This window comes from Alexandromys fortis, unplaced genomic scaffold (genome assembly GCF_014885135.2).
Source record: "Alexandromys fortis isolate MF-2015 unplaced genomic scaffold, M_Fortis_MF-2015_v1.1 scaffold_29, whole genome shotgun sequence".
Taxonomy (NCBI): domain Eukaryota; kingdom Metazoa; phylum Chordata; class Mammalia; order Rodentia; family Cricetidae; genus Alexandromys; species Alexandromys fortis.
The window spans coordinates 5,702,835-5,722,366 of NW_026067891.1; the positions used below are offsets into that span (position 1 = coordinate 5,702,835).

At 48.0% G+C, this 19,532-nt stretch overlaps 1 protein-coding gene across 2 annotated transcripts; it reads left to right on the top strand.

The window, feature by feature from the left end:
* The first annotated feature begins 35 nt into the window (after nt 1-35).
* On the top strand, nt 36-18,592 carry Naa60 (N-alpha-acetyltransferase 60, NatF catalytic subunit). 2 transcript variants are annotated; one of them, XM_050126039.1, is made up of 6 exons: nt 155-303; nt 10,985-11,100; nt 13,832-13,961; nt 16,410-16,506; nt 17,173-17,407; nt 18,293-18,592. In XM_050126039.1, exons 2-6 carry the CDS (start codon nt 10,991-10,993, stop codon nt 18,447-18,449), a joined length of 729 nt encoding a protein of 242 aa, XP_049981996.1. In that variant the 5' UTR covers nt 155-303; nt 10,985-10,990; the 3' UTR covers nt 18,450-18,592. The 2 variants fall into 2 exon arrangements, with proteins under 2 accessions (XP_049981924.1, XP_049981996.1); XM_050125967.1 differs by lacking the exon at nt 10,985-11,100 and having other exon boundaries at nt 36-303.
* Nucleotides 18,593-19,532: the final 940 nt, after the last annotated feature.

The window sequence follows — 19,532 nt, forward strand, 5'->3', positions numbered from 1 at the left end:
ACTTTAGAAACCGACGAGCCTGGGGCAGCAGGCCGAGCCCGCTCCCAAGATGGTGGCGTCGGCGTCAGGGAAGGCGGCGCCACGTGGTGCAGCGGCCAATGATCTTCCGGGCTGCGCCGCCGGCGGAGCACGAGAGGCGGAAGTGCCGCGGGGCCGCCTTCTCCGTCCCGGCTGCGGCCCCTGCCGGTTACATAACCCGTCGCGCGGGGTGGGGGGGCCCGCAGTTCCACGTCCGGCTTCCCGTCTCCCCCAGGATGTGCTGAGCCCCGCAACGCCGTCCGCTGCCGCCGGCTCCCGTCCGAGGTGAGGCAGCCGGGGCCTCGGCGGGTGCAAGTCGGGGCGGTGGGGAGGTCGCAGGAGCGACCCCGAGGACACTGGCCAGCCGTGGGAGGCCGGGTTTCCCGGAGAGAGCGCCCTTCTACAGACCCCTGCGCGGCCACGCTTCTTAGCGCCCAGTTTGTTTCCGCGGCGGCGGCGAGGGGCGCGGAGGGGCGTCGGGAGTTGATCTTTCCGGGGTCCCTCAGTCAGTGATCTCAGGAATTGGAAGTGGAAAGGCGGCATCCTCTAGGTTTGCTGGAGGTGAGGGGTCTGGTCGCCTCGCTTCTCTGTGCGAACTTGTTGCACCGGTGGTAATTGCCGGCTTGCTTGCACTCGCGAAAGCCAAGGACGCTGCTTAGGGTCCCTCTGCGTCTTTTCATTCCAGCAGTGCTTTTAGCATTCCGGCAAACGGAAGCCTTCCACTTATGTTTACTAGCCAAACTGACCCTCCATAATCAACCCTGAATTGGAAAAACCACTTGCCAAGTAGAAGAGATCTATGGCCGGTGCTGTTTGTCTTCTGGGGAAACTGGGGCGGGGCTGTGGAGGGGGTACTCCAGGCCTTTCCTGCTTCCCCAGCAAATGCCTTCCTGCCCCACTGTCAAAACCCAAAGCTTGGGGATTGCAGGCTGCAGTAAACATAAACTTTGGCTGCTGTATTGATCTGCTAACTCTGCCAAGTCCTTGAGCCATGTGCTTTTGGGTCGTTCTTGTCACCCTTTGGGCTTAAGAGAAAAGAATAACAGCCTACTACCAAGGTGACTGACTCTCTGTGGTGTCTAGAGTGCTAATCAAGAGAGAAAGTTGCCAGTTAAAGAGGTTTTCTTTTGTCAAAGTACTGAAAACACAAAACCCCTGAATTAGTGCTTGTCTGACCCAGCAGGCAAAGTCACATTGCACCAGAGATCATTTATGCAAATACTTGAGTCCACATAGCCACGTGACGTGGAGGAAAGTTTTATAAGTCCTGTGACTGCGTTACCAGGTAAAACGTTAGGAGGAGGGGGTCTGGAACCAAACAAGCAAACAAGTACACACAGATGCATACCGGCCCAGCAGTGGCGTGCTCGGTTAGTATGGGTAGGGTTAAACACTAGAGGAATCTGAAGGGCCATCGTTCCAAAGTGGTAGCATAAGTCTTCCCACCTCCTCCTTTTAGAGTAGTTTGAATAGAACAGCAATAAGAATAATGTGCAGGACACGAGCCCCTTGAGAGTGGGGGATGCACAGCTGTGGTTTGCTAGAATTCCAACTCACAGACCTAGACAGTTCCATGTCAGACTTCCCTGGCTGAGTTTCTATGAAAATTGTTAAAAACTTGTCACGAAATCAGGGCTGGTCTGGTTTCAGTGCACCAGCACCAACATAAAATAGACAATTGTGTTTGTTTTTTTATGACTCCGTGTCCTATCTTTAACCTCTCTTAGTTGTACCTTGAAGAGACTTGGTCACTATGTGTGGAAAGTGTCTTTAGATTTGGCCTGTCTAAGTTGCTTCTGACAGGAATGGAAGATGCTTTCTGGATGTCAGATCTGAGGGATTAAAGATCGTCCTGAACCAAGAGCAGGAAGCAGAGGTTCTAGATGCCCAGGGAGATGCTGGTGATGAGAGACTCTGGGGCGCTCAGTGTACATCTTCGGGCAGCACGGTGTGGCAGCCTAAGAACTCACCCAGGTGGATAGAGAGTCGACAGGTAGAGACAAGATTCTTGAGAACTTGAGTTCAGGCCCAGTTCAAACACGGACTTTGATTCAGCAAATGATTTTAAGGAACTTTGGTAACTTCAGGGCAGATTTCCTTGCCTGCACATCATTCTTAGCCTTGCCTCTGATGGAGGCTGGCTGGCAGGACAGTTAAGGATCTGTCTGAAGCCCAGATACTCACACTGCTTACTGGCCCATGTGTTTAAATAGCAAACACAAATACACCAAGTTTATTCTCTTCTCTGAGCACAAAGAGGGTTGCTCAGTATTTATGGGAAGGAGGAATTCCTGTAGAAGGTGGTTTGGGGTCTAGAGTAATGCAGATCAGTGCTTTAAGTAGCTCTAGAGTACCTCAGTTCAGAGGTTGGCAGGAGCATAACAGTAACCCTCAGGTGGGGCCCAAGCTAAGACTGTGAAGACGGTGACAGCAGATGAAGGTTAACTCAGTCAGAGTCCACCTGGCCAGCAGAGAAAGCACCCTCAGAATGACAGTGACTTTCAGCCAGATATGGTAACGCATGCCTGGATCCCAGTATTCGAGGGGCAGAGGCTGGTGGATCTCTGAGTTCAAGGCCAGCCTGGTCTACATAGTGAGTTCCAGGGCAGTGAAGGCTACATAAAGAGACCTTGTCTAGAGGGTTGGAGAGTTGGGGGGTGATGAGACTCAATTTAAGTGTTACAACAGAGATTTTCAAATTATTTTCAAAGCTGCCTGTTTTGTCCAAAAATAAACTCTTAATACTGCCCTTTTTTATTTATTTATTTATTTAGGTTTTTCAAGACAGAGTTTCTCTGTGTAACAGCTCTGGCTACCCTGGAGCTTGCTCTGCAGACCCAGGCTGGCCTCAGATTCATAGAGTTCTGCCTGCCTCTGTCCCCAGAGTGCTGGAATTAAAGGCATGCACCACCACCGCTCGGCCTTGATACTGCCTTTTAAAGCCAGCATCCTAGGAATAGCATGGTATTTTGGGCATTGATGTTAGAAATAAATGTCAGAACACAGATTCAAAGTTCCAAGAAGGAGGAGGAGGTGGTTATGAGTAGAGACCAAGAACAGACCGTGGGGAAAGCGCTGGTTGCCTTTGTTTCCATAGGGGATGAAGAGATGTTGCCGCTTTAACACTTTTTAGGGCATGGGCACAGATTTCTAATCCCAGCATTCGGGAGGTTTGAAGCCAGTCTGAGATAATAATGAGTTTTCAAGTAAGCATGACCGCCATAGCAAGACCCTGGCACAAGCAAATAGACTGGTTTAGACTGGTCTGGAACGCTCCCAGTTGGCTTTCTTTGTTTGTTTTTGTGGAGTGGTTATTGTTACCAAAAGAAAAAAAAATGGAAGGATTGGAGCAAAAAGGCTCACAGATAAGAATGCTTTTCTTTCGGAGGACTTGAGTTTGATCCTCGACCTACATGGGCTGCTCACCACCACCTAAACTCCAGCTCCAGGAGATTTGTTGCCCTCGTCTGTCCTCCATGGGTCCTGAGCCCCCATAGAGTGGTATATACACAATAATAAATACATCTTTTTAAATAAATGAAATGAAGTTGGTGTGATGGCTCATGCCTGTGGCCCCAGCTCTGATGGATTAAGACTTTGATCCTGGGGGTTAAGGGTTGGAGATGTGGCTCAGTAGTCACTAGTGCTTGCTGTTCTTGCAGAGGACCCTTTAGATTCCGATTTCAGGCACTCGCTGGCAACTCACGCAGTGTTCTGTAACTCCAGTTCACAAACATACGTGCCGGCAAAACACCCACATACATAAAATCAAGAGTGATGCCAACCTGTGCTAACTGGCACAGACTGCTAACAATGCTGTGACTCAAACGGGCACTTCCTTATTGTTCCTGACATGGGGTTGATTAGGGCACAAAGGCCTGGAAATGGGTGGGTGATTTTTTTTTTTCCCTTCAGTACTGAAAGGTGTTCTTTTCTGGGAAGGGTTAATACCATAGGGTTCCTGTCATTCCTGTGGCATTCAGAAGTGCCATGGCGAGCTGCTCACGTCTGTCTCTGAGAGACCCTGCTGGAGCCACAGTTGTAACGTGTTGATCAGTGCTTCCCCCATTAGCTGCCGCTTTCCTGCCCTGAGTTTCAGTTACTTGCCTTATCCTCTGGCCTCTGATAAACTTCACTGAAATGTGTAAAAATGCACTGCCTAGCCACTGAACAGAGTCTGGCACACATTGATGCCACCAGCTGCTCACAGGCAAGCCGTCTCCTTATGGAAAACTGTCTCCTCCACAGGACCCACAGGAAGCTAGTCACAGTTGTGTGGGGGTGAGGTGAGCACAGGGTTTTTAATTTCTGCCTTCTGTTGTACTTTTTTCTTAAAAAATATTTTATCTGTGTGTGCGCGGGGGGGGGGGGGGGGGGACATGTGCAGTGCCGACAGAGGTCAAAAGAGGACATCAGATTCCCTGAGACGGACTTGGGTAAGGGTGGTTGTGAGTCAGTGTGAGGATGCTGGGAACTGAAGACCGGTCAGTGCTCCTGAGCACGGAGCCAGCATTTCAGCCCCTGTACTTCTTTTCTTTTTTTTTTTTTCTTTTGCAGTAGAAAGGATTGAACCCAGGGCCTTGTACACACTAGACAAATTCTTCACCAGTGAGCTGCAACCCACACATTTTCACATCCCTTTACTTCTAAAAATAGGAGAGTTTTTAAAAGCCTTTTAAGAATATTGTTACCTTAAAACTTGTGAAAGCTTTTAATTTTGGATTTTGTATGCCCCTCTGTTCGCTGCTTACACAGGAGCCCTTTAAGATGTTCTTGCAAGGCTGCTCTGCAGTCCACCTCCAGGTGCCTGCTCGTGGCTTTGATCTGTGTCTGGAACGGTCATCCCCAGCATCGGTGCACGGGTGCCTTGCAGACATTCAGGGCTTTAGAAGGCAGCTCTTCATCCGCAGCGCTTAGGAGGTCTTAGTTGCACTCATAATTTGAAGACGCTGGAAAGTTTCCTTGTCATTTAACAACCCGTGAGATTTTCGTTGGTTTAGCTGGGTTGTTTGTTTGTTTGTTTTCTGAGACAGGGTTTCTCAGTAGCTATGAAGCCTGTCCTGGAACTCGCTCAGTAGGCCAGGTTGGCCTCGAACTCACAGAGATCCACCTGCCTCTGCCTCCCAAGTGCTGGGATTAAAGGTGTGCGCCACCACGCCTGGTCTACAGAGATTATTTTAATCTAAAACGTGTTCAGAATTTTCACTGTATTCCAAAAGTCTTTATTTTTGTTAACAAAATAACCCAAGCTCACTGCAGAAGGCTCAGATAATATGAAAGTGAGTAGCGGAGAACATAAGCATCCGCCGTAATTGTTGAGGAAAATTCAGACGGGTGCATGGTGATCTTTTAGTCGTCCTTTAAGGCCTGCTGCTGCTTCTGCTTAATGGTAGAATGGGCACTCAGGGTATCTGGGGCCTGGGTTTGATTCTGAGTGCCAAAATAACAACGAGTTGACTTCATGGTCAGGAGGGAATTTATACAGAATTTAACACTGTCATCTGTTTGTTTATCCTGGAGGAACATGAATGGAAACAGCAGGAGAGAGAAAGCACTTTAAAAACAGTTCCCACTAAAGTAGAAAAAGACAAGATCTGAGTAAAGTGGGAGCATGGGGACCATGGGCGAGGGATGAAGGGGAGGGGAGAGGCAGGGAGAGATGCAGGGAAGGGAGCAGAGAAAAATGTAGAGCTCAAGAAAATCAATTAAAAAATAATTAATTAATAGGCCTGAACTAATAGGCCAACCAGTTTATAATTAATGTAATAGACCTCTGTGTATTTCTTTGGGACTGGATGGTTGCGGGACCAGGCAGGACAGAAACCTTCAGTCAACAGCTAACTAACAAAGGATGTTTGAAAATGACATATGCAACTTGTAACCCATGTGATTTGATGGGAACACCAATAGCAGAAGATGTCACACCCATTAATCACAGAACAGGGAGAAATAAAGGAAGCTTCCTGCTGCTAGTTCTCCTAGGGAAAAAAACAACCCTTAGAGATGGAAAGATTGATAAGACAGGACTGGCCTGCTGCAGGGAGGGTGCAGTGGGGAAGTGCTGAAACCAAATTCTCCCGTCCCCTTGCTTTCTCCCTTAAACTGAGTAGCCAGCTTTACACCCCCACACCCCCACCCCCACCCCGTGTCCCCTACCAGCAGGAGGGGTTCTTGTAGCTGCTGTCTCTACAGCAGCAGAAGAGTTCTTAGGTGGGATGAACCCTACAGGAAGTCCAGCCTCCATGTTAGTCAAGTATGCCAAGCAGCTATTTTCCTGTCTGTTTCAGACAGGGTCTTGTGCGACCCAGGCTGATCTCAAACTTTCTCTGTATTTGAGGATGATCTTAAACTTCCCAGTCTCTAGCCCAAGTGCTGGGTTCTTTCATTTGTTTGTTTTTGAAACAGAGTGTTGAAATGTAGCCCAGACTGGCTAGAACCCTTTCTAGAGTTCCGGTTGGTCTTGCACCTATCATCCTTCTGCCTCAGCCCCTGAATGCTGGGGTTATAGGTGTGTGCCACCACTCTCAGCAATATTTTACTAGCTTTTTATTCCCACATTCTGAAATCCAGTATTATCTCTAGGTAGATGTTTTCAAAACCCTTTCTCTGAATTGAATTAGGAATTTCCTTCTGAGAGCACTCACACCCTCTGGCAGTTCCTACCCTGACCCCAGCAGTGTTCTTCCATGGGCTCCATCCAAACAAGCCTCGTCCTGTGCGTGCTGTGCAGTGACATACACCTGACAGACAGAACACAATCACCCGCACTTATTTTTCAGTACCAAGAATAGGAGATGCCCTTTTAGAGTTGTTGACAGCTCGACACAAGCAAGGGTCATCTAGGAAGAACCTCAATTGAGAAACTGCCTCCATCAGATTGTCTGTAGGCAAGTCTGCAGGACCTTTGTCGAGAACGATTGGTGTTGGAGGGCCCAGCTTACTGGGGGTGGTGCCACACATGGGTAGTTGGTCGTAGTTGTACAAGAAAACAGTCTGAGCACACCGTGAAAGGCCAATAAGCAGCATCCGTCCAGTCTCTGTTTCAGTTTCCACTTCCAGGTTCCTGGCTTGTGTTCCTGCCTTGACCTACCTCAGTCACAGCCTGTCTTCAGAATGTGTCAGCCAAATAAGCCTTTTCCTTTCCAGATTGCTTTTGGTCAGAATGGTTGATCATAGCAATAGAAAGCAAACTGAGATAGACTTGCCCAAGCTTTTGAGTGATCCGGCCATAGGGTTTGGTCTCTGTGCCATATCTTTTGGCCTCAGTCTTGTGTGCCTCTTTTCTACCTGGGTCCCTGTTTTTTCTACTCATCCAGCCTGAAGTCGTTGAACATGAAAGAGCTGCTAACTAGTCAAACAGACACTACTTAGACCTCTTCTACTGGAACCCGGTGTGTCTTTGTGTACTCCTGGGGAGGATGCTGGAGAAGGGCTTCTGCTGGTTTTCCTGTGGTCTCTGTGGTTGGAGAAGGAAGTGGTGCCCTTCCCAGATCAGTTGGGAGCACTGCTCACATTGACTAATGCACTTTTGTCATGGGATTCCTCTAGCAAGTTATAGTTTAGTGTATAGTAAATGGGACCCGAGTGTGGTCCCTCCTCCTCTGTGTGGCCAACAATTTCTGAACTCTGCTTATCGCTGTGACTATAGTCTCCTGAGCAAAGCCTGATTTTGTCATACAAATCTAGTAAATTAATGATTAGGGATATTTTTAGTTTGAAATGCAGAGACTTTTTGATGCAGAGGTTAAAGATTGGGTCTGGACTCTGAACCTCACCTGATCTCATGCTATCTTTACATGAGATAATCAACATGTGGCCGAATATGTACTTAATAAACTAGATGTAGGTGGATTGGAGTCAGAGGCGGGTTGTTTACTGTTTGGTGCTTTGAGCTAGGGTCTGGCTTTGTATTCCATGCTGGTCTCAAACTCACTGTTATCCTGCCTGGACCTCCTGAGTCCTGGGGCTACAGTGTGCACAATCCTGTCTGGCTTCCATATGTGTGTGGTGGTGCTTTTGAAATGGTCTCATGTATTCCACACTGATCTCAAACTCACCCTGTAGCCAAGAGTGTTGAGCACCTGCGTCTCCGGTCTTCCCCTCCCAAGTGCCGTGACTAGCCTTCGTGTGCATTACCAGGCCCTGTTCATGGAGTGCTGAAGATTGAGCCCGAGGCCTTGTACTTGATAGGCAAGCACTCTCCTGAGCCAGACTCTCAGCCGCATTCTGTCTGGTTTTGATAACCCTTAAGCACCTCTTCAGTCCCTCCTCCATGACCATTGCTTGATTGCTAGTACCGTTAATTTTTTTATCCAGGTCCAGAATCTCCAGGTGAAATCCTGTATCGTTATTTTGTGTTTGAAGTGATGTGTCTCAATTATATGTGCTGTTCAATATATATGATATGGGCTTCCTTCTGAGCATGAAGACTTGGGTTTTAAGAGGGATGTTGTTTGGAAATAGAGAGGTGGGTGTTTGTTTCTTGTCACTCTGAAATCTATTCAGTTTCCTACTCTGCGGTTTTGGAAGCTGCACAGGCAGCTATGGAGATGGCTCCTCACCCACAGGCAGCTGCTCATTTGAACAGATGAGCTGTGAACAGTGTTTGCTTCTTCCCCCCTTTTAGGCCCTGAGCCCATATTGCTGATGTACTAGACAGTGTCCTGTATCTATCAGTAGTGTGTGCTTCCTTTTTTTCTCCTTCTTTCCTAAAAGAGGGAGCTTAAATTTCATTTTTGTTGGCTTTTCAAATCAGTGACCCTTGTGTCTGTGGACTCTCACAGGGCCCTTTGGGCCTGTGGTTCCTGCCTTGCGTGTGGGGAGCTTTTAGTAACCTTGTCTCATGCTTTGCTTGAGGAAAGGCTGTGACAGTGGCTGCCTTGAACGAAGAGATGAGAGTCTGAGAAGCGCTGGACCGAGCAGGGAACAGCACAGATAATGAGAGGGGTCCTGAGGAAAGGAGGCCAGACAGCCGTCTTACGAGCAAGGGAGAAATGGGGCGCAGTGAGCAGGAAGGGGTGTCGGAGGAAAGCGGGGGCAGCAGGTGTGTGGAGGAAAGCAGGGGGCAGCAGGTGTGTGGAGGAAAGCGGGGGGGCAGCAGGTGTGTGGAGGAAAGGGGGGGGGCAGCAGGTGTGTGGAGGAAAGCGGGGGGGGGGGGCAGCAGGTGTGTGGAGGAAAGCAGGGGGCAGCAGGTGTATGGAGGAGGCCTTGCAGCAGGTGTTCATAAACTGATGGTAATATTGAAGGTGAGGGAGGTGGCACACACATTGTGTTTGTAGCCTGCCAGAGAGGAGTCTCTGTGAAGGCTACTGTTGACAAATGTCAGAGGAGCCATGCCTGGCCTGGAGAGAAAGGTGTGCGTGCGACTGATCTTGTAGAAGTTCCCAGCTTGTGTCATAGTTGCCACGACTCTGAGAAGATTTTGGAATCTTCCTGAAGGCACGGCTGAGAAATTGAAGCATACAGCTGCCCTGAGGCCCAGGGCACCACCACACTTCAAAACAAACACCCCCCCCCCAAAAAAAATCAGTCATTTGAAGTAGAAATCAGGATGCTTTCTTGCTCCAGAATATCTCAGCCTGTGTCTCCAGGAGACACCTTGTCCTGTGAGACCTCCACCTCATCAGAAAACTAAGAGCTGTTTCGTAGTACCTTCCATCTACCAACCAGCCTGTGTTTAAGGTTCACTGAAATGTTTTGATTTTCTTTTTCATGGTACAGGTTTAGATATTACATTTGATTCTCCATCTTCTTTTCTCTTTTCATTTTTATTTTATTTATTTACTTTTGTATCTTTGATGTGATTGGCCTTGTGAAGAGACCAGATGTAAAAGGTAACATCTGTCTGTTGGATATCTCTTCCCTTATTGATGTATGTACAGCACCCCCTGCAACCAGGAAGTTGGGTCTGAAGGCTGTAGTTAGGTCTAGGCAGTGACTTCCCAAACCCACAAAGGCTTGGCTGGAATCCTACTGGTCATAGCTGCAGGCACAGGGCTCTGGAGAGATTGGCCTGTAGGCTTCGGGTCTCTCCCTTTTTGCACACACTGAGTTCTGGGTCTCAGTTCCTCGAGTCTGTGCCTTGCACCTGCCCCTCGGCAGCCCTCACCTGTTGACCTCACTTTTTGAGTTTTGCTGGCCTTGGAGCTTTCCTCTTGAGATTCTACATGGTGATCCTGATCTGTTAGCATTTCTACTTTCACCTGGTTGTTCTGGAAAGTTCTCCTCGGCCATGGGAGATTAACGACACAGTCCCTCCCAAAAAGATAGGATAATTAATTCCTTTGAAATACTTGCTTCCAACTTAAAGAAACAGGCTATTTTCCCTTTTGGTAGAGTTCAGTACTTGATTTCCTCGGCCCAAGCTACAGAATGAGTTCCAGACCTGCATGAACAACCTAGGGAGACCTTGCCTCAAACTAAGACAGGGCTGGCAGCATAGCCATGGTGTGGTCCTCAGCCGCCCGCACTACCACATAGTCATTAGCATCAAAGTTTCTCTTACTAGTCATGGAGGAGAAGCAGTATGTAACCTCCCCTCTGGTGGTGAAACCAGTGCCATTTGACCTGAATAGCTGATTGTTCTCTAGGTTCTACCTACCAACCGCTTGACAGAGTTTGCTGAGCCCATGTCTTCTCTGACACTGGGCCAGAGTCAGACTTGTTAGGGTCATTTGCCTCCTCCAAGTGAAGGAGCAGCAGTTAAGAGATAAAAGACCAGCCACGCAGGAGCTGTGGTCACTCTGGGGGAAAGCTGAAGGGTGGGGTGCAGCTCAAGCAGAGAGGGGAGAGGCATAGACGAGAGGCAGTCGGCTGCTCTTCGTGTGCAGAGTGCAGGCAACCACTAGAACATTCTTTCCATCACGGGAAACTCTTAGCAATTCCCTACGTCACCCACCTTCTGGGTTAGTTTAGAGAAAGAACAGGTAAGCAAGCCTTCAGGTGATGCTGTCTGCTCTTCCCACAGGCGTGAATGACAGAGGTGGTGCCTTCCAGTGCCCTCAGCGAGGTCAGCCTGCGTCTCCTCTGCCACGATGACATAGACACTGTGAAGCACCTGTGTGGCGACTGGTTCCCCATTGAGTGAGTGTTGTACACTGTATCCCCAGTGGCTGGGATACGTCTGAGACTGGAAGAGGCAACAACGGGTCTGGCGGGACCATAGTGGTCCGTAGTTGCTATTTAAAGTTAGGAAACTAGGCAGTGAGCCTCGGGCCTCCATATTGGTCCACTGCTCACCTTCCTTAAAAGGCCCTGCTGAGAATTGTTACTAAAAAAGATTCCCAGTGCTGCATGCAATCAGGAAATTTAGGACCAACCTCAGTATAAAAAACTGATTAGTTTCATCAGGATATGTGTATCTAAATGCAGTGTTGATGATGTTGTGGTATATGCCTGGAGTACTAGAACTCAGGAAATGGAAGCAGAAAAGGGTCGGGTTCAAGGCCAGCCTGAGCTACATAGTAGGTTTTAAGCCAGAGTGGACTATATGGGAAAGACCCTGTCTTTAAAAAGGGTCATTAATCATGCAGGAACAAATCTGTTAAAGTAATGTATTTGCTGACACGATTCCTTCCCTTCCTCTTTCTTTTACCAAATATTAAGTGAAAGCAGACTCGAGAACAGATGCATATCATATTCCACTTTCACTTAGAAGCATGCCTAGATAAAAACCTCAGTATACTGTAGAGGAAGGCAGAGGATCCTGCCCTTTGTGAGAATCATGGCCAGCACTTTAGTAAGACATGTTAGCAGGAGATGACAGTAACACATTTGTTTGACCTGAGTGAAGCATGGACTGCCCTAGAGACTATTGAACAGAGTGTTATCTACTCCTAATGGGTTGAAGCTGGAGCACACAGTGAGGCCCATTTGCTTAGATTCTGCTTGGACTCTCTGTAGCACTCCCTCTCTCTGGGTATAGGGAGGACCCTTCTGGAATGAGGATGGCTTAGTTTTATCAATTGTTGTCACCAAATCTCTGATAGAAACAACTTAAGGATGACAAAGGTTTGTTTTCTACACTGTTTTAGAAGTTTCAGGCCATTGTGACAGGTGTGGGGGGGGGGGGGTCAGCTCACATTACAGTGAACGGGAAGTAAAGGAGAGTAGTGGCAGAGAAAGCTACAAGCAAGCTATTGCCCCTAAGGGCATGAAGCCCTCAGTGACCTGCTTCCTTCAAGCCGCTCCACCTACCAGGTTCTGCAGTTGTTCCCAGTGCAGACGTGGAGTCTGTTCCCAGTGCAGACGTGGAGTCTGTCGGTGCCTTCGCAGACATGCTCAGAAATGTGCAGTCCTGACCTCATGGGCACTCTCAGTCTAATCAAGATTATAGTGCTATTAGATCTACTGTCAGACAAATAGGACAAACAATTTCTTCATGGCCACCTCCTCCAGAGAAAATCAGATTGGCTTTGTAGGAAAGGGGCTCTTCTGGCTTCTGTGATTCTTACTGGAGTCGAAGAATTCTAGGTGCCATGGCTGACCTTAGGGGAGAGAATGAGAAGGAAGAGGCAGGAGGCCTGAGAGGTTCGCTTCTGGACTTTCGTTGTGGGGATCATTTACCAAGACCGCAGAGTGTACTGAATTAAATACTTCCAGCGTTTTGAGGTTGAGTGGATTATTAGTACCTGGGGTTCCTGTGTTTTTACTTGCCTTGTTTCTAGATTATTGTATGATACGGAAAAACAGGTTTTTTAGCGAGAAAAACAGACACAGACCTTGAAACCTGAAAGCTAAGCAGGGTCCTGAGTTGTTGGTATTTCATGACTCCTCGACTCACTCATACTTGTTACTCCATCCCAGCAGCATGGTACCCCCCCATGCATCTCTGTTGAAATATAAATTGCCAGCTTCTTAGGAATGTGGGCTAACAGTGCTTTATGAGATAAAACAAACTATCCTTCCAGTTAGTAATCCCACTACTGAAAGAATACTAGGAAATAAGAGTGTCAGTTAAGTGTAGCAATGAATGAGGCCCTGCTGAGGACTGTCTGGGGTTAGATAGATCCACACTGAGTTGTAACCTATACATCCCTTAAGGACCTTACTGTCAGCCTCTCCTGTCCCTTAGCCATGTGTCATGACCACGCCCGTGTTAGAAAGGTATTGTAAACTATTGTATATACCCATGAACTTTGGCTCTTCCTTGAGTCACCTTTCTTGATCTTCAGTGCTGAAGTCTCACAGAGGACCGTTTGCATGGTCAGTTCTCTCCTTCCACCGTGTGGGTCCTGGGTATTGAACTCAAGTTTTGAGGCTTGACTGCAAGCACCCACACCTGCTGAGCCATTTCACCAGCCCTCACAGAATTTTTTTTAAGATTTATGTATTTATTTATTATGTGTACAGTGTTCTGCATGCCTGTATGCCAGAAGAGGGCACCAGATCTCATTATAGGTACCTGGGAGGCACCATGTAGTTGCTGGGAATTGAACTCATGACCTCTGGAAGAATAGCTAGTGCTCTTAACCTCTGAGTCATCTCTCCAGCCCCACGGAATTCTTCATAGACCACTCAGGTCACTGAGGGCCCTAAGGTCTCAGCTCACACTGAGGCTGCCTTGTGCTGTCCCTCCAGGAACTGTCTGTGGAGACAGTTTGATTGGAGGGTTCCTCTCTTTTACATTAAAAAAAATTTTTTTACATCAAAAATTCTCCTTTGCCCTATCTCGAAAAACCAAAAAAAAAAAAAAAAAAATCCCCTTTGGATAGGTGGTTACTTTGAGAAGACACCTATGAGGCTCCTAGAGACTAAGTGATAGGCAGGGCAGCATAGTGTCTGGTGACTCACTGGAGTGTGCTCTCTCCCGCAGGTACCCAGACTCATGGTATCGTGATATCACATCCAACAAGAAGTTCTTCTCTCTTGCTGCAACCTACAGAGGTGCCATCGTGGGAATGATAGTAGCTGAAATAAAGAATAGGACCAAAATACATAAAGAGGTAGGTATGTGCCGCAGTGACTTGGCCTTTGTGGCCGCTGGAGAGGGATGCTGCAGTGGAGTCGTTGCCCACTCCGGCCTGTGTCTCAGCAGCTTGTAAGCTGAGGAGTCAGAGCAGCAAATGGCGCTCGCCCAGTGGGTTATTGATATGGAGGTGAATATATGGACTTTTTCCTAAAGATTTATGTATTATTTAATTATGTGTATGCTTGTGTCACTATATAGGAGTATTTACTTGTAAAGAACAAAGAAGATCCCCCTAGAGTTAGAATCATAGGTGGTTGTGAGCTGCCCACTATTAAACTTGGGTCCTCTGCAAGGGCAGTACATGTTTTTAACTGCTGAGCTACTTCTCCAGCCCTAGTGGAATAATATGAATAATGAATAGAACCTACTAGTGGGCTTAATAAAGATGGCCATTTTCAAGCAGAAACAAGCAGAAATGATAGGTTGAGAATCTGCCCCGTTGCTGTGTGCCATGAAAATGCCTGGGATTTGTGCTGCTGGAATGTCACAGAAGCATCAATGGTACTGTAATTTGTGGAGGGAGATGTTAGGTTTCACCTGGGGATTAGCAAAAATGTTATTTCTTTTTATCCAATTTCATAGACCACTCACAAATTTACCTCCCTCAGAACCCTCAAGAATTTGGATGACTGCTTTCAGGGCAGAGTGTAAGACCACAGCTATAAACCATGTTCTTTGTGGTTGAATTCTGTTAGGAGTCTCCTGTTAATTTTGGTCATGGCAGTGGAGCAGTATTGTTTACTTAAGGAAAGGGAATCCCATCAACCAGCAAATGATTAGATTTGGCTTGAGGTTATTACTTCTTGTTTCCTTTTCTCCTTCCTGTCTGCCTCCCGTTTGTTGGTTTGTTCATTTGCTGTCTGTTTATTAATTTAGGGACAGGATTTCATTGTGTACTAGCTGGCCTGAAACTCAGACCTACCTGCCTCTGCCTCTCAAGTGCTAGAGTCCAAGGTGTGTACCCCACACCCAGCTTGCTTGAGATTATTCCTTTAAAAATTCAGGAAATGAGATTGGAGCTGCAGCTCAGTGGTAGAGTGCTTGCCTCATCCAGTCGTAGTGGAAGAGGAAGAAACATTTCTTCTAGGAACCCAGACCACTAAAGGTTACCCCATTTTATATGTAATTCTATCTTGGTACATTGTTTTGTCTAGCCCAGCTTCCTCCTGAGCCACTTCCTCACATTGCTCACTGCTAAGATAGGGAGAAAGCAAGGGCCAGTCCCCCTTGGATCTGCTATCTTGTTTCACTTGGCCCACGCCTGTTTCCTCGTGATCCCTCCTTGGGGCTTTTTCTTAGTGACTGTCCACTTCTACCATGCACACTGCCCGAGGCTCTCTTGACTAGCATGCTTACCCTTTCCACACATATTTGGGGGCTCTTCTTTTGGCTAGCTAGGGCTTCTGTTAACTAGAGCAGTGAGTTTATCCCCTCCCCCAGTTTGCTGTGTCCAGGTTCACTGTAGTGTGGAGTGCTGGGCAGGGCCAGGGAGCAGGGCCTGGCCCAGCACATGCATAGCACATGGAGCTACTTGGTGAATGGGAAGCAGAAAAGCCAAGTCGCCTGGTGTCCTTTCTGGGAAGAGAAGACCATACAAATGGCAGTGTTCCTTTTTATTAAGTGCTTGGAATAACATGAGAATCTATCTCATGGTCAGAGTCATGACTCAGGAGGCGATTGTGTCCTTAGCGTGCTCTATCACATCACAGTGTGCCACTCGCCCGGCATGGGCAGCAGAGCAGGGTGAGTAGCTGTCTTAATCTGCTCTTCATGGTCACCAGGGACAGCATGTTTCTCTTTACAAACCTTTAACACAGCACTTGGACCTTGGACTGGCGATATGGTTGAGCAATAAAAACCTGGCAGGGAGGGTCCCCAGCACCCAGGTAGAGGGAGAGAACCAGCTCCCCCAGTTGTCCTCTGACCTCCACACGCGATGCTGCACATGCATGCTCACCCAACCCAACTTTTCACTTGCCCACTGTCGCACGTCATGGCGACTGTGTCTGTATGTGACCACTCTGGACAGTTATACTCTTTTATTCTTTTGTGATAGGATCAGACGTATGGCCTTGTGTGTGCCAGACACACACTCTACTGTTGAGCTACATCCCCCTCCCCAGGCTGTCTTTTAATCTACTGTAATGCTACTGGTTCTGATGAAAAGTCCCAACCTAGTCCGCCATCCCAAACAAAGCTCCTGGGCGTGCCTTCTCACTGTGGCAGCCTCCGCCAACAGGGCCTACACCCTCTTGTCTCTGTGGGTCAGCAGGGTGTACTTTGTCCTCTGTCTTCTACCCCTTCCCATCTTGTGACTGCACATGCCAGGATATGAAGAGTGGACACAGAACCAGGTAGGTTCTGTTTTGAGCTTGTATATGCCGTCATGTTGCCCTAACTTTATCTCTGACTTCCCCTTTAGGATGGAGATATTCTAGCCTCCAGCTTCTCTGTGGATACACAAGTTGCATACATTCTAAGTCTGGGAGTGGTGAAAGAATTCAGAAAGCACGGCATAGGTAAGAGGCAGAAAGTTCATGGTTTGAACCACTGCTGCCCCCCAAGCAGTTATTACCCCCTGCCCCTGTCGGTTACTTCTGAGATCTTCAGCTCACAGAGGACCCTCAGTCTCTTCCTTGTACAAATTTGGGGACAGATAATGTCCTCCCAGTGTGTCTCCCCACCACACTGGCCTTCATTGTTTTCCATCCCTCCCAGATCTGTCATGAACAGATCAGCACCAACTCCTAGGACAGCCTCAGGAGGACACAGACCTCCCTTCCCTCGCCTGTGTTGCCAGACATGGTCATGTGTACTGGCGAGATGTTCTGTTCTGAGTAAGAACTATAAACAAACAGAGAAACCGCACTTTCCAGACACTGTGTTACCAGAGTCTCGCCTAATCCACCACACAGCAGTGAGTAGAAGTCCTTTGTTCTACCCAGACCTGTCTTTCTCACCCTCTGGGTTCTGGTTTATACTTTTTGTTGTCTGAAAGGTTGGTAAGTGTTCTCTGTGGACCCAGAACTCCTCCAGGATACATCTTTGGTCCACAGTGGTAGGCAGCTTATGGGAGGGGCTCGACAGTCTGGCAACATAACCCTCTAGACTCCTGCAGACGCCATGGCTTCATCTATGTCCTCTTAACTGCCCTGCTATGGGAAACCTTCCTCTCCTTTTCCCAGGTTCCCTGTTACTAGAAAGTTTAAAGGATCATATTTCAACCACTGCCCAGGACCACTGCAAAGCCATCTACCTGCATGTGCTCACCACCAACAACACAGCAATAAACTTCTATGAAAACAGAGACTTTAAACAGCATCACTATCTGCCCTACTACTACTCCATTCGAGGGGTCCTCAAAGATGGCTTCACCTATGTCCTCTACATCAATGGCGGCCACCCTCCCTGGACCATCTTATATCCTTTACTGCTGGAAGGGAACAGGAGAAGGCTTTGTTGCGGTTTCCTGGCTAGAGGGCTGGAAGAACCAGAGAGTCACTGAAACTGTGGCCACCTGGATGACAGTCACTGGCTTAGCTCACAGCCTTGTTCCTTGAGTAGCTCAGGGTATGCACAGGTCTAATGCACCTGACTGGCTGCGTATTTTAGGAAAACTGGCACTCCCTGGCAACTTCAGCCCAGCAGGAAGATTGGGTTTTAACTCTACTCCACTCAAGAAATATGGAAAGTGTCCTCTTGTGGGGGTCATCAGTAAATGAGCAGATACAAGCCCCACCATATGCAGCCTGTGATGGTGAGAAGAAAGTGAACAATGGCAGAACACATGGGTTCAGACCTTTCTCGTGGAGCTGCATGATCCAAGGTGCATTCACCCACCTCCAATTCTCTCCTCTAATGGTGTCCTTATTAGGTGGAAAGGAAATGAAATGTCCCAGCACCTTGGGGTAGTAATAACCCAGAATACATGTACCTGTGAGTGTTTTGAAGAAGTGATTCATTTCAGAGGGAAGTAAAACAGGAAAGAAGTGACCCCAAGCTCCGTAGGGCCTAGCTCACGTGTAGTCGGGCACGTATGGACATCCAGGGGTTGGCACTGCTGATACATCTCCTTGTTGGGGTGGGCTCTGTCCCTCTGGAGAACTAGGAACACTTGTCTTGTAGATCCTGCCCTGGTCTTTGTGATGATTGCCCTATATGCTCTACTGTACATTATTTCCCAAATTGATGGTCCACTTAATGAGCCTTTCTGGTATTTTTGAACAATGCTGTCATTGATCCAACTCCAAGCAGGCTGCATGTGGGCAGGCAAGGCATATCGGTACTTTCCTTGACAGAACCCACAGACTACATCCAGCACCTGGGCTCAGCACTAGCCAACCTGAGTCCCTGCTCCATCCCACACAGGATCTACCGCCAGGCCCACAGCCTGCTCTGCAGCTTTCTGCCATGGTCCAGCATCTCCACCAAAGGTGGCATCGAATACAGCCGTACCATGTGATGCCATTGGGCAGCCTCCCCCAGGCCTCTATCCTCAGCACTTTGTGGAGCCTATTTTCCTGTCTGTCTGACTTCTGCTGTCTTTTGCAAGGAGCTGGTAGCCACCTGCCGGCCCATCAGCCTGCCCCAGGTGCAGGCCCGGTGCTATGCTGGCTCAGGAGCAGAGTGGATGCCTAGTCTTCAACAGGTAGGCACAGATGGCAGGACCTGGGGAGTCTAGTGCTTACAGAGACAAGAAGTCTCTAGGCAGATACTGTAAGCAGTTCACTGAGGGTCCAGAAGTGGTTTGAAGAACAAGAGGCCAAAGACCTCAAACCACTCGAATTTCTTTTTACTCCCTGGACCTTGTCCATTTGCATGCACATGTGCGCGTTTGTGGAGCAGAGCTCAGCACGGGTCCTCTTCCTCAGTTACTGTCCGCCTTACTTTTGAGACAGGGTTTCTCGTTGTGGAGCATCAAGCTCAACATGGGTCATCTTCCTCAATTATTCTCTACCTTACTTTTGAGATAGGGTTTCTCATGGAACTTGTAGCTCACTGATTTACCTGCGCTGGCTAGCTAGTGAGCCTCAGAGATCCTCCTGTCTCTGTCTCTCAGCTGCCTACCCAGACTTTTTGTGTGGGGGCTAGAGCTCAAACTCCGGTCCTTACGTTTTATACAGCTCTTGCTTTGTTTTTATTTTATTTATCTCTAAGAATTTAAGGGCATTGGATTCCTGGAACTGGGGTTATAGGCAGTTGTGCCATACAGATCCTGGTCCTTGTACTCTGGTCCTCGGAAAGAACAAATGCTCTTAAGCACTGAGCCATCTCCCCAGGACCGGAACAGATTTTTCTTTCTTTTTTTGTTAAAATGGATTCATGTGATTCAAACATTGGGAAGGTACAGAAAGACCAAGCAGCTCCTACTGGAAACTTGGCTTTCCCTTACGAGATGCACCCAATGATCTCAGTCCATGTCTGCTCCTCAGAATTTTACCCAGACTTCCACTCTTACCACCAGGACTGTCACCAGTGCATCTGTGTGTGGCATTGTCCAACACCCTGCATGAGTTTCCTCTGCTGACAGATTGTACATGATAAT

Excerpts from the sequence above, each read along its gene's own strand:
- Naa60 (XM_050125967.1), top strand. The coding sequence starts at position 50 with ATGGTGGCGTCGGCGTCAGGGAAGGCGGCGCCACGTGGTGCAGCGGCC. Across the intron at positions 13,962-16,409 it reads GGACCAAAATACATAAAGAG|GATGGAGATATTCTAGCCTC; the intron begins GTAGGTATGTGC and ends CTTCCCCTTTAG. Across the intron at positions 17,408-18,292 it reads CACCCTCCCTGGACCATCTT|AGACTACATCCAGCACCTGG; the intron begins ATATCCTTTACT and ends GACAGAACCCAC.